We start from the raw sequence: 15,106 nt of genomic DNA, 5'->3' as shown, positions 1-15,106 counted from the left end.
GATGTCTAACATTATAACATGCTGATTTGGTGCCAGAGAAACATTTCTGATTGTTATTAATGTTAAACACATGCTCATGTTGCTTAATATTTTTGTGGAAACTCTGAATTGGGGCAGATTGGACATTCCATGCCTGAGTTACAGCAAATTCATATTTAATTGCAGTAATATAATTCTTTAGCACTTAGCTAAGTGTATGCTAGTATGTTTTAGCATGTCTCTAGTTAGTTGGTAGGATGTTTAGCACCTACTGGCATTTTTTATATGTTATTAGGAGTCAAGAACAGTGTTAAACGTCACTTCCTGTTGCCAGCAGGTGGCGCTATGACTATAACTAAATATGAGCATGGGCATGTGTTCAAGAGATAACTCTTATCAAACGTGTGAAGTTTGGGGTAGATTGTACATTGCCTTCTTGAGCAACAACAAAGTCCTGTTTCATTGAATTAGCATGCTTTAGCACTTAGCTAAGTATTGCTAGCATGTTTTAATATGTTTCTAGCATGTTTAGAACTCAATGGCATTTTTAACATGTTGCTAGAATGGCATCAACATGTTAAACATGTCACTTCCTGTTGCCAGTAGGTGGCGCTATTACTATAACTGAATTTGAGCATAGACATGTGTTCAGGCCATGATTCTTATCAAACGTGTGAAGTTTGGGGCAGATTGGACATTCCATGCCTGAGTTACAGCAAATTCCTATTTAATTGCAGTAATAGCATGCTTTAGCACTTAGCTAAGTGTTTGCTAGCATGTTTCTAGTATGTTGCTAACCTGTTTAGCACTTGCTGGCTCTTTTTTATATGTTATTAGGAGACCACAACAGTGTTAAACATGTCACTTCCTGTTGACAGCAGGTGGCGCTATTACTATAACTGAATATTCTCATGTAGATGTGTTCAGGCCATGACTCTTATCAAACGTGTGAAGTTTGGGGCAGATTGGACATTCCATGCCTGTGTTACAGCAAATTCCTATTTAATTGCAGCAATAGCATGCTTTAGCACTTAGCTAAGTGTTTGCTAGCATGTTTTAGCATGTTTCTAGTATGTTGTTAGCATGTTTAGCACTTGCTGGCACTTTTTTATATGTTTTTATATGTCCACAACAGTGTTTAACATGTCACTTCCTGTTGCCAGCAGGTGGCACTATGACTGTAACTGAATATGAGCATGGTCATGTGTTCAGGACAGAACGTTTATTAAAAGTGTGAAGTTTGGCGCAGATTGGACATTGCCTTCTTGAGTAACAACAACATCCTGTTTCATTGAATTAGCATGCTTTAGCACTTAGCTAAGTATTGCTAGCATGTTTTAACATGTTTCTAGCATGTTTAGAAGTCAATGGCATTTTTAACATGTTGCTAGAATGGCATCAACGTGTTAAACATGACACTTCCTGTTACCAGTAGGTGGCGCTATTACTATAACTGAATATTCTCATGTAGATATGTTCAGGACAGAACGCTTATCAAAAGTGTGAAGTTTGGGGCAGATTGGACATTCCATGCCTGAGTTACAGCAAATTCCTATTTAATTGCAATAATAGCATGCTTTAGCACTTAGCTAAGAGTTTGCTAGCATATTTTAGCATGCTTCTAGTATGTTGTTAGCATGTTTAACACTTGCTGGCACTTTTTTATATGTTATTAGGAGTCCATAACAGTGTTAAACATGTCACTTCCTGTTGCCAGCAGGTGGCGCTATGACTATAACTGAATATGAGCATGGTCATGTGTTCAGGACAGAACTCTTATCAAACGTGTGAAGTTTGGGGCAGATTGGACATTCCATGCCTGAGTTACAGCAACTTCCTGTTTCATGGCGAAACATCGAAATTTGTCAGGCCGCCGAGGACCCGCCCTTCGACGAAAACTCAAGATCTTCGCAATTTAACGTCGCAAAGGCCTTAAGATTACACTCACCAAATTTGAAGATGATCAGATTAAAACTGTAGGAGGAGTTCGTTAAAGTACGAGGCCTGAAAATGGCAAAAACTGCACAAAAATCTGAGAGGAAGTTGAAAATGGCTGACTTCCTGTTGTGTTTAGGGCTATGCTCCAAGAGACTTTTTTGTAGGTATTAGGTCATTACATGTATGTACCGAATTTTGTGCACGTACGTGAACTTTTATAGGTGGCGCTATCGAGCCATTTTGCCCCGTCCAATTCTGAAACCTATATCAGATGTAAATTTTCGCCAGTTCTGACGCGTGTGCAAAGTTTTGTGAGTTTTCGAGCATGTTTAGGCCCTCAAAAATGCAATTAAATGCGGAGAATAATAATAATAATAATAATAATAATAATAATAAACAGAGCAATTCCAAGAGGGTCCTCACACCATCGGTGCTCGGGCCCTAACTAATAAAATGTAATTTTCACAACTTCATGCCAACTGCTTTTTCCATTCATCAATTTTAAAATGTTTGACATGTTGATCTCATGGAAGCAGCCAATGAAGCTTTAACTGAAGACTGAACACAATAAAAGGCAGGTTAAGAAACCTTTAATTATTTTGCTGTACAAAAAAAAAAAAAAAAAAAATAGTTAATGAACTTTTTTTTTTCAAAGCTAACATTAAAAAGATGGAAGATTTATTAGATACGCTCGTTGAAATGAACCACGCAGGGAAATGTTTGCATTAAGCAAATGAATCACTTTAATAAAATAGTTTGGATTAAACAATAAATCTGGCAATAGGAAACTTCATTACATGTCATTATTCTAAAATACATTTAAGACATTATGAGGTAAATGATCAAAATAGTTAAGACTTTTAATGTCACACGTTGGCAACATCCATCGAAGCAGTTAATCCAAATAATGATGAAAGCAGAGCTCTTTAGAACAAGCAGATATTACACACTTTCCAAAAATAGATACTGCAGATTAACGTGAATTAATGCTGTTCATAGATGCATCTCGAATGGCCTTGGTTAAGAAACTCATCTGGCCATTATTGATTTTGCTCTGAACATGCCGCAATTTCCTTTCAATCAAAGCCAGTGACTTACACCTTCAATTCAAGTAAAGCACATACACACTCCTCCAGTGTTTCACACATTTAACTGCTGATTTGACAGATTTAGGGGAAATTATGGAGGTTTGCAGCAGGTTCAAGCTCTTGCCTTCCCATCATTAGTCGTTTAACATTTGAGGTCTTTGACTGTAAAATGCATCTAGCTGCAGTTACTTTATATAAACATATACGACTGAAGTGAACATCTTCCTTCAAACATTAACCTCACTTTTTGTTGGGAAGATAGCAGTGCAACATTCAGCATGATTAAAACTGTACGGTACAGCTGTTGGCGACTGGAATGAAGAGTCACGGCGATCCTGCAAATCACGTGGAAAATCTTTCATGACGAATCTCAAAAAAAGAAAAAGAAAAGATGGACGCAATTAAAGGTGCACTATGTAACTTTTTGGCCCTCTAGTGGTTAAAAAACAAAACTGCACGCATTTTGTGGAAGAACATTGTTTTGGTTGTGCTTGACTGTGTGGATGAAACGACCCTTCACAATACCCTTTATAATGAACTCTGTTAGAGAGCTACATAAGCCAATTTGTCTGTTCAATAAAATACCTTATTCACCAGTCGAATAATAAAAACGACATCTCTCGCATCGCTTCTACAACATTTCAAATGCCTCAGTTCTCGCCATCTCTGAAAAGCCGAGCCGATGTTGATTCTTGTTTTATGACGAGCTCTGTCGCGTTCTTTTTGCAAGCATGCACGCAATTTTACACGAAATCCATCCCACTAGGTCTACAATATAAACGCTTATAATAGGCTTACAATAGTGAATCAGGGTAAGACAAAAACACATTCTGAAAGAAGGATTGATGCATTGTCAATTTTGCTAATGTTGAAAAAAAAAAAAAAAGTTACATAGTGTACCTTTAAACATTTACACCAAGTTAATACAAACCTTTAGTACTATACACACACTTTCCTACTGTATATACACATTTATGTATACGTATGGATACATATTTTACAAAAGCCATTAGGCGAATATAATTCTTGGTTAGGTCTAGCAAAGCAGAAAGCAAGTTCTTTTGATTTTGGGATGAAATGTGACCCACACCTTTCTTGATTTTTCTTTTTTTAAATGAGCCTGTTCCAGGAAATCATATATCATAATCAAAATTAAGATGCATATGTTTTTGTATCACTGTAGACACCTGGGGCCTCATGTATAAAACTTTCTGTAGATTTCGTCCTAAAAGTGTGTGTAGGCCGGAACCTGCGCAAAATTACGCGGAAGATTGTGCGTACTTGCGTCTCCACCCCCCGAAATAACCATATAAGGAGCCAGTTTTACTATACATATCCTCATCTGCATATCATTTCCATATGAATATTCCCATCCACCTGATAGCATGTGTAACGGTAAGACATAAGGAAAATATTAGAAACGGACTATAAATGCCAATTACATGACTAAAAACCATTCAGTATCCTTGTCTTGTTTTAAAATCATTAAATCAAATTTATATAAAATACTTTTTATTTCTATTTAAATTAATACGAAAATATTATAACTTCTGGATAATGATTTCATGACTGCGTAACTCCATTAATGAGAGTGGCATATTTAACCTAAATGTCTATATGAAAATAAAAACTTTTTAAAAAATCATTCTGTTTACTTCATTAATTCACTCGCACCAGTAAAAGAGTGTGTACGCACGGAGTGTCCCTACGGTGTGCACATATTTACGGCTAGTTTATTTTTTTTATAAATCCTGTTTGCGTGGAAAATTGCGTACGCGCATTTCAATGCCTTTTTTGTGCGTACGCGACGTTTATACATCAGGCCCCAGATCTATACAGAGCCTCACACATGACATGCAGACACAAATATAAATATATATATATATATATATATATATATATATATATATATATATATATATATATATATATATATATATATATATATATATATATATATATATATATATATATATATATATATATATATATATATATATATATATTGTGGCCATGAATTAAGAATTCATTCCCATGATTTACTAAACCGTGGCCAACTAATTTGTTCCCTCATTTTTTATTTATTTAACTAAAGCAAGGGAAGACATTTTTACAACATGGCCACAATTTAGTAAACCGAGGGAACAAATTGTTATATCTTGTGCACATTTTACTTAAAACGATGGAACGAATTTATAAAACGATCTGACATATTAGTAAGTCATGGGAACGAATTGTTAATTAATGTCCACGATATATCATTTTTCTTCGCTTAATCATGTGCGGGGCTCTGCAGATCTACCCTTTAAAATGCCCTAAAATAGTGCCTTTAAACCAGTCTATAACGGCTTAGACAACCTCAACTGGAGTCAACATATTTGAACAAATCGACGGAAATCAAGCTTATTCTTCTGTCTTTGGTAATTCGCACATGATGATTACGAGAATGTAGCCATTATCCTTCACCAGACCCTCATAAGCACGAGACAGCCAATCATGAGCAGCGCACCGTTGGCACGGTTGTCTCTGCGCTCCAACGCCTGGTTAAGATCTAATGTTTTCCTGCTCTATTTACCACAGGGACAGATTGAGTCACAATCCATAGTTGACTCAGCCCTACAAAAGAACGGATGCACCACACGAAACCTCAAACCTCAACCTCATGGACTGGCGATCTTTAAGACCATTAGTTCATTACTGAACAATAAATACGAAACCAAACAGCTCTATTTGACTGCATATCTGTTAATCGAAATGAATGAGCTCTCTGTAGAGACTTATTTCGGCTACATGTTGGCTTAAGCCATCGCTTGATCACGCCGTTCAGCTTAAAGGTTGTGGTTAAAGCAGTACTGAAGCAGGATTCTCACAGTGCTCTATCAGAAGGGGGATGTTAGACAGAAGTCTGGCTGCCATGTGACATCAGTAGGTGTGTTAGGTACAGCAAGCGTTTGGAAGTTGGAGGGAATATGGTTGTGGTCACTGGGCTGAACCGTTGGTCTACAGGGCAAAGAGATTGTCCTCCGTCTGCTCGGTCTTCTTGCGGCTGCTGCTAGACACGCTGACGGGAGGCCTGGTCTCTCCACCAGCGGCCGACGGTAAAGCCTTGTCTGCAGCTTTGGCCCGCTCCGCTAAGAACTTGTCGAACTCTGAAGAGACACCAGGAGAACAATGGGTGCCTTTAAAGGGAAAGTTCACCCCAAAACTGAAAATTCTGTCATTAATTACTCACCCTTATGTTGTTTCAAACCCATAAAACTTTCGTTCATCTTCAAAACACAAATCTATTTGATGAAATCTGAAAGATGTCTGTCCCTCCATTGACAGTCTACGCAACTACCACTTTGACGCTTCAAAAAGTTCATAAACTCATATGAATTGAGCAGTTTTGTCCAAATTTTCTGAAGAGACATGATCGCTTAATATGATGAACAGATTGAATTTGAGTCTTTTATTCACATTTAAACATTGATCAAAGTGATGTTGCGTAGGCTGTCAATGGAAGGAGAGAAATCTCTCCGATTTCATTAAAAAGATCTTCATCTGTGTTTTGAAGATCAACGAAAGTCTTACAGGTTTGGAATGACATGAGGGTGAGTAAATATTGACAAGAATGTTCATTTTTGGGTGAACTAACCCTTTAAATGGAACTGTTTATTATCATATTTGATCCATCAGGCTCATATAGGATGATACAGTGAGAATACGGAGCTCATACTCGTTTTATTCAGACACCCAAACTGATCAAAAATATGCAATTTGGTGCAGTTGCTGATTCTTCTATGAACAAAATGTAAGATGAAACATAATGTAAATCAACGAGACCTTTTGTCTGCTCAGATTATGTGATTTTGCCTCCTAAATTATTGTTGTGTCGCGGACAAGAAACACTTCAGATTACACCGTGGCTTCCCGACCAATCATCGCTTGCCATCTTTAGGCGAGAAGGCGGAAATAGTGACTGACTTCACAAGAGCATAAACAAACAACGGCTACCGAAGTGGTGTGTTTTGTATTAAACATATAATGCAATCCAATATAATGATGATGAGCATTCAAGAGCCTGATGGATCATTTTTGATAAATCACATTTTAACAAGATTTTTCAAAAACAAAAAAAGATGTATGGATAATCAAGTAAACCTAGGTTGCTTCAGTCCAGTAAGTGTTCATCATGAAATAGTACTAATAATATAAAAGTAATTCTTACGTTTACACTATAAAAATCAGTAAAGATTTCACATCAAAAAGACACGTGAACAGGGAGACGTTTTACTATAATACTAAAAGGCCTTTTACTTGCATAACAAATATATCCTATCAATCACACGGCAGAAGGCATGCAGTAGATTGTGTACAACAGGTTTTTCTACAACTGGTCAATTTGAAACGGCATTTCCAACACAATTTATGTTTCCGTAATAAGGAAACCGAGAGTTTCCGAGTGAAACACAACAATGCACATGAAAAATATGCAAGGCTAGACTTTTACAGTTACAATCCAAACGTTAAGCTTTTGTATTGTACCTTCACTCGTGACTCCTTCTTCTGGCTCTTCTTCACCTTTCTGTTTCAGACAACAAACAGAACAACATTATTTACATGTAAGACTTTTATTATTTGTACACCACATTGTGCCACAAACACAGAATGAACAAGTTGAACAACTACTTACCATTCAGCAATAAAACCAGTTCACAACATGACGTTATTATAAACAAAGTACATGTGTATGCATTTTCCACATTATTTATGACGACAGATCAGTGTTGGGGAGAAACTGACTGAACGTAATGCCGCTAACTTAACATTCATTAAAATTCAGCGTGATCGTCGCTCAGCTGTTTTTGAAATAATCTAGCTTTTTCATTAACACGCTAATATTTACAACAAATCAGAAGTGTAATATGACCAAACATTCTCCTATCATAGCCTATAAGAAGAAGATTGGGGAAATCAATGTTATTTATTTTGACTTAATTTTCATTTTAGGTTGAACGACCCCTTTATCTTCATAGTGTCGGCCCAGTGTCGGCCCAGATCCGGCCCACATCTGGGCTGTGTGGAATCAGTGTGTACCAGATGTGGGCCGGATCTGGGCCGACACTATGTTGTTGTCTGGGGGGTGTGTTCAAGTTTGATTATCAGGATTTTTCCAGCATCGAAAAAATATTTTGGCGGCCATTACTATGAATCTTTGTCCTGCCAAAGATTAATTTGATCATTTAATGTTCTGCAGTAACGGTACCTGCTGATAGCTTGAGTAAGCACTCTGACTGTTAAGAGCATCAAAGGTTTCTATTTACAACTTTTTTTTTTTTTCAGCGTTGAGCTTTGTAGTCAATCTTTTCATTATGACCAACAAAGTATAAACACGATGTCAATAAGAGATCCACTGCACAGCATAGACGGCTTCATTGATTATAACGGGAGTTCTCGCAAGAGAGTAGCTTTGAGCATCTCACATTGAACTCAAGTAATTGACAGCTTCAGTGATCTTTGCTCGCTTTCTGTAAAAATGTTTTTTTTTTTTTTTTTTTATGCTGCTAACAACACTAACTACTAGTTTTTTAATACTAAAAGAGGGTTTGCGCTGGCGAAAAAAGTAAGTAAATATGGCCCTTAGAGTGTTGTTCGTTTTTTATACTGAAGACTGATTTTGGCCCAGGAATTTTTTTTTTAATCTTATGTATGTTTTATAGTTATATAGTCTAAAGTTATCTACTCTTACCTAACAATTACCCAAAGCCAAAAGTCTGCTTAAATATCTTCATAGTATTTACTTATTTTTTTTGTAACTTGTAGTATTGCTAACTACTCTTTCAAAAACTAGGCCAATTGACCGTTCGCAAAGACCCGCCCCCTTTAGTTACTGTTGCTATGTCCGACAAGCCACGCCGCTCTCGCGCCACACCATGTTCTCACGCAGTGAAAAATACATCGCGGAGCAAAGAGGACACTGACAACGCGCTGCCAGACAGACCAGGTTACTTTTGATATGAAACAAAGTCTAAACTTTCAAATTTGGTCATTTTTTAAAGAAATGTAAACAATAAATACCGTTTTGTGGCTCTTTAATGCTCTTTAATGTGTCGTGACAGATCGCTGTGGCGCCCTTCTCATGAACCGACCATCTAGTTAATTTATAGCATCAAATAAACATGAATGAGCATAAGAAGGAATTTTGTTTTAACCGCGGAAAGACGTCAATACACTCCGTTTTTCAAGTTCAAATCCTCCAACGTTTATCTACTAACTCTCCTGACTGATTTGTCGGACATGAATGGCATATTATGATTGGTCAGGTCGCCTGTCAATCAAACTCCTGCGAAGGGTCAATTAAATCAATTATTAGGCCATTTTGAAACTAACGGTATCAGTTCTGTCAGTAAATGCGATGGTAAATTTAGCTGTTTTTGAACATTTTGACAATGTGTGTGAATTTTGAGTTCATATTGTTTACATTTTTATTTCATTTCTGCAGTTCTGTTGGTAGACTTCTGTAGGTTATATTCATATATATTCTGTATTCTGTATTTATATTCACATTCTGTAGGTTATCAATAAATTGGTATTGGTTATTTAAAAACAAACATTGCTCAGTTGCTTCTCTGTTCTGAATACCTGTAGATTTCGTCAAAGTAACTTTCCCAACACTGTTCAATGGACATATATCACATGACATTTATTGACTTCAACAAACCACACAATTATTTGAATATCAGTACAAACACAACACAATAACCAACAGATGAACGAAAGCGTCCGTCACCAGTGAACTGCAACATTCAACGGCATCACTCTTATCTGCATCTGAAGACGCTCCAACACCACCAACAAACGTTAACTGACATCTTAAATTGGTAATAATTTATCCCTAGTTAATGTTCATTAGTATCATGTGAATGGGTGGCATATGGTAGACCGACAACATGATTGGTGGAAATGAGTGATTAGTACTACTGAGGTAGGGAGGGAAAAAAATCCCAAAATAGAACAAAAAGGACTTGGATAAATGAAAGTGAGTAAGATGACATGGTGTTACCATGGAAACAAAAACAGAGAGAATGAAATCAAGGTAAAGAAGTCTCACCACATCGGCACAGAGCCACTCCTCAATGTCATCCATGACAGAGGACTGCGGTACGGGGATCTATGGAGCAAAGCCACGGACAAACCAAAGACCCCGAAAGCCACAAAAGAACGAAAAACATCCCGAACAAACAAAAAAACACAAACAATAAAATCACCAGAAGGTCTGAGAGGAAAACAACAACAACAGAAAAATGCAATCAATGCCAAAGAGAGCCACGCGCCTCACACACACACTTGTGCACACACACACACACACACACACACACACACGGCTTGCACATAGAGCTGGAGCAACATGCTGTGAGAGTGAAAAATGAAAGGACACTGAAGGAAAGATGCAGTGATGTGTGTGTCAGAACGACTATAAGCCTAGCCTTTTATGCATAGAAAAATAGGATTGTGATGGAAGAGATGGTTGCTTTTTTAACATCAACTTCAGAGCAGCGGCACAAGGGCTCCCCCTACAGGGCTCTGTTTGCTCGACTTTTCGCACATTACATGCTTTATTGCGCAATCAAATATTACAGCCACAAGAAGTTTGCAGTGACATTTCTTCTACTGTATTTGATGAGATCAAGAATCAGAAAAAGATGGTCTTTATTAAAGAGCATTTAAATTGTCCCTATTATGCTATTTTAAATGTTCCTTATTTTGTTTTGAATGTCTCCTACAATACGTGCATCCAACCAACAACAACAAAAAAAGAAACTTTACTTTTGGAAATGGCTTGATAAAGGATTCAGTCTCTCTAAACCTTTCCTTTCTGAGAGCCTCCTCTGTTGTGATTGGTCTACTCTGCTCTGATTGGTCAGATGGTTCAGTCTGTTGTGATTGGTCTACTCTGCTCTGATTGGTCAGATGGTTCAGTCTGTTGTGATTGGTCTACTCTGCTCTGATTGGTCAGATGGCTCAGTCTGTTGTGATTGGTCTACTCTGCTCTGATTGGTCAGATGGCTCAGTCTGTTGTGATTGGTCTACTCTGCTCTGATTGGTCAGATGGTTCAGTCTATTGTGATTGGTCTATTCTGCTCTGATTGGTCAGATGGCCCAGTCTGTTGTGATTGGTTTGCACCACATTTACACCACATGTCGGAAACTAAACTCCCATAACCAAATCTGAAATTCAGCTTTGGATCTTCCTCAGCACTTGTATTACAGTAATACGAACAGTAAAAATGGCGTTGGTTTTACCGCATCAAATCTAGCCTGAGTCCTTATCCTTTGGAAGTGTAGACAGAGTGGATTTGCAGTGCAGAAATGTCTTCTCGACATGACGACAACACGAACCAAATCTCGTCCAGGCCTCAGCAACAACTACAGTGTTTGAGGGTCAAAGTAGACGTTGTTCGTCGGCAGCCAATGAAGGCCATAGCCTGGCATTATTCAAATGTGTTACAAACCAATATAGGTTTATTAAGCAAGTAAGACTGAATTGCTGAGGACTTGTTTCAGGCAGTTCAGAATCGTTTTCTACTTGGAAACCAGCTTTATTTGTTGTGCACTTTGATCTTTGAAACTTTGCAGATCTTTTACACTTACACACAGCTATATTACACACTACATGAACTTAAAAAAAAAAAAAAAAAAAAAGCATAATAAGGGCACTTTAAATACTACCAGTCCAAAGTTTGGACACAAATAATAAATTAGTTTTGTGGACAAATTTAAATTATGCCAATTAATGAATTTCTTTACAAAACTAAAATGTATGGGTTTTTTTATATATAGGTAGAGAAAGAGAAGTAGCCAGTATACATGTGAACTTCTTCAATAATGTTTAAAATTCATCTCAGGATGTTCCTCATGCAGTTGGACGAGAGAATAAAGTGTGTAAAAAAAGTGTGAAAATAAATAAAAGATGGGTTTTTTGTTGTTGTTGCTTTTGGTCACTACATAATTCATATTCATCCATTAGTGTATTTCAAATGAGTGTATTTCAAAGTGTTGGTGATTAAACTAGTATCATAACATGTGGAAACAGTAATAATAGAGAATGAGGAGGTGATATATAATATTACAATATTTGGTTATTTTTTTTATCTTGGTTAAGATAAATCTGTTAGAACAGAACACCTTAGAATAATGTAAATTAATAGGTGAGGTGGGTAGTATAGTAGTGTATGATGAAGATTATGAAGGGAAGGCTCTGACTGGATCTTCTATAGACGAGGACCGTGGACAGTGTAAAGCCCATTCACACTGACAGCGATTTTATGAGTGGATATTCAGTACTGTTCAAAAGTTTAAGGTCTGTAAGATTTTTTTAAAGAAATTAATACTTTTGTATTCAGCAAGGATGCATAAAAATTGATCAAAGGTGACAGAAAACATTAAACATGTCTTTACCATTTCAAATAAATGCTGTAATTTTGAACTTTCTATTCATCAAAGATACCTGAAAAACAAAAAATGTATCACTGTTTTCATCATTGATAATAATAAGAAATGTTGAGCATCAAATCATCATATAAGAAGGATAATGTGACACTGAAGACTGGAGTAAAATTCTGAAAATCCAGCTTTGATCACAGGAATAGATTACATTTTAAAACATATTGCAATAGAAAACAGTTATTTAAATTTTTGTAATATTTCACAACATTACTGTTTTTACTGTATCAAATAAATGCAACCTTGGTAATCATAAGAGAATATTAAAAATCTTATTTTTAAAAACTTAAAAATATTAAAAAGTTTTTTTTCTTAGTAAAAATCTAACTAGTGTATTTTTGGTGAAATAAGTGTTCATACTACTGGATGCCCTAAAGTTATTGATGAGCTTCACAATTGGCAAATCTGATCACAAATGGGGTGATTGCCACTAAAAACTAACATTCTTGAGGGGAAAGAGAGTAGGATCTCCTTAATTCCTATTGGTAGTCATCAGATCGTGTTGCAGCTCATTTGCATAATGTTCAACTTTGCTGCGTCACTGGATACGCCCACAATGCAATTTTTCTGTTACCTCGGATCAGCAGCTCTCATTGAATACTTTTTCATGCACCCTCATAATGCGATTATAGTGAGATTAAGGCATTATTGCGATTAAACTTTACCTTACTTCAATCAAATTGATGTGAATAAGCTCATAATCACAGTAACCATAATTGGGGGCAGTTGTGTTCTAATGGTTAGAGAGTCAGGCTTGGAACCCGAAGGTCGCGGCTTCGATTCTCAATACCGGCAGGAAAGGTGCCCTTGAGCACCTAACCCCCAATCGCTCTCCAGGCGCCAGCTGTGCTCACGGTGTGTTTTCACTGCTCCTAAGGTGTGTGCACTAACTTGGATGGGTTAAATGCAGAGGAAAAACTCCAAGTATGGGTTGCCATAACGTAACTTCAGTAATATATGAGGCGTATGGCATTTTTAATCGTAATAAACAGGCATGTAAGTAAACATTTTAATTGCACCTCTTCCACTTTGACCAAAGAGTGCATGTACGTACACAAATGACATTTTCACGTGCAGATTTGAGATTTGTAAATGTAAATGGCATCACATTTTTGGGGTCTGAGTTCATGTTGACGATGTTGCGCGACGAATATAATACAGTAAATTGATGATCGAAAACAACAAAATGAAGAGATTTTAGGTGTGTCACTGCAAAAATCCAATACATACAACCGGCGTAGCGTCATAGAACGTCTCTGAAAAGGTTCACGCCCACTTTTAGGGGAAAACAATCCGGCTAGCGCCATACACAGTAACGGATTGAGGACGTGTACTAACCCTTACAAACATGTAATTTGTATTTAAACATTTTTTTTCACACAGTAGGCTACCCCTATTATGTATTTGTATTTAATTATTTTTTTCCACACAGTATTTTGTATTTTTTATTTTATTTTAAATACATTTCCATGTATTTATGCCCATCTCTGCCTGCCAACATCATCAATATCTTGCTGTTATGGAAATATCATGAATTACGGATGATGCTATCGAAAGCTAAATCAGGCTAGTTGTATGGCTGGACAGAAAAGTGCACTCAGTAGCTACTCTAAATATAAAGACCCAATATTATACATTTAAAGATGTTTACTTCTTAAAACCGTAATAAAATCATTCACTGGCTACCTGGTGACTCGATGAGGTACGAGTAAATGTCCGGGTAAACCACTGGGTGGGGTTGTTAGACCAATTTGACGCTGGTAGAATGAAACGGGATATGTTTTTAAGTTGCCCAAATTAAGTTTATAAATGTATCGTTCACGCTCTATGGAAGGCTGGGTGGACATATAATTACTCGACATATTTCATCTAAGTGATTTCTGAAGTTATACACGTCTGCCGGCTGTGTACGGACGTTGTTTTGTGCCGCTATTTTGTATTGAAGTCTATGGGAAGTCTGGCTTGTTTTCCCCTAAAAAGGGGCGGTTACGAAATTGACAGTTAAGTTCCCGGATGTGCCGGTTGTATGTATACGTCCATAGAAATGTGTTTTGCATTTGACGCAAGTAGATTAAAACAGTGGCCAGTAACACACCTGTATGTGAGTTGTGCATTGGGGTATTTAAATAAAAAATAACCACAATTCTTGGTGAATAATCAGAATAATGAAAATTGCATGTGTTTGCTTTATTGTGATAAAGTCCTTACTCTGATTATTAGTGCAGATGTAAACGTAGTAAATGAAAAAGAATGACTTCTGGGGACTTTCTTCCTGCAAATCTCTATCAGGTGTGAATGTTTCTTCAAACTCCAGCCTTAAGTTTGGAGTTGCACAGAATACAAGATCCAGAACCTTCCACGAGCTGAGGGCTGATTATGATCATGTTAATTCATGTTAGAGTCCAGGGTCTAGCTAGTGTATGACGATGAATTCTACTGCTTTTCCCCTGAAAAAAGTAGCGCTGCGTCCGAAATCACATACTTTCTGAATTAGTACTATATTTGAATTTGAATATACTTTGCGACTTAAAAAAGTACGCTCTAGAATGAATATGGGTAGTGTGAATGAAATTCGGACGTACTTCATCCGAAATGTTGTTACTGTCATGTGACCT

General features: G+C 36.9%; 1 protein-coding gene across 3 annotated transcripts in view; it reads right to left on the bottom strand.

The window, feature by feature from the left end:
- Positions 1–5,737: 5,737 nt before the first annotated feature.
- tom1l2a (target of myb1 like 2 membrane trafficking protein a) overlaps positions 5,738–15,106 on the bottom strand; it is a 54,368-nt gene continuing 44,999 nt past the window's right edge. For 2 of the 3 annotated variants that reach the window (XM_081380539.1, XM_081380537.1), the window contains 3 exons: positions 10,099–10,158; positions 7,533–7,572; positions 5,861–6,154 (listed from right to left, as the gene is read on the bottom strand). In XM_081380539.1, the coding sequence (XP_081236665.1) occupies positions 6,006–6,154; positions 7,533–7,572; positions 10,099–10,158 (249 nt within the window). In that variant the 3' untranslated portion in view covers positions 5,861–6,005. Of the gene's footprint in view, positions 6,155–7,532; positions 7,573–10,098; positions 10,159–15,106 lie in introns of all 3 variants that reach the window. The other variant, XM_081380538.1, reaches the window with a different exon arrangement.

This window comes from Scardinius erythrophthalmus (assembly GCF_964197995.2).
Source record: "Scardinius erythrophthalmus genome assembly, chromosome: 1".
Classification (NCBI taxonomy): Eukaryota; Metazoa; Chordata; class Actinopteri; order Cypriniformes; family Leuciscidae; genus Scardinius; species Scardinius erythrophthalmus.
Note: the sequence above shows the minus strand (reverse complement) of the source record. Positions and strands in the feature narration are given on the sequence as shown.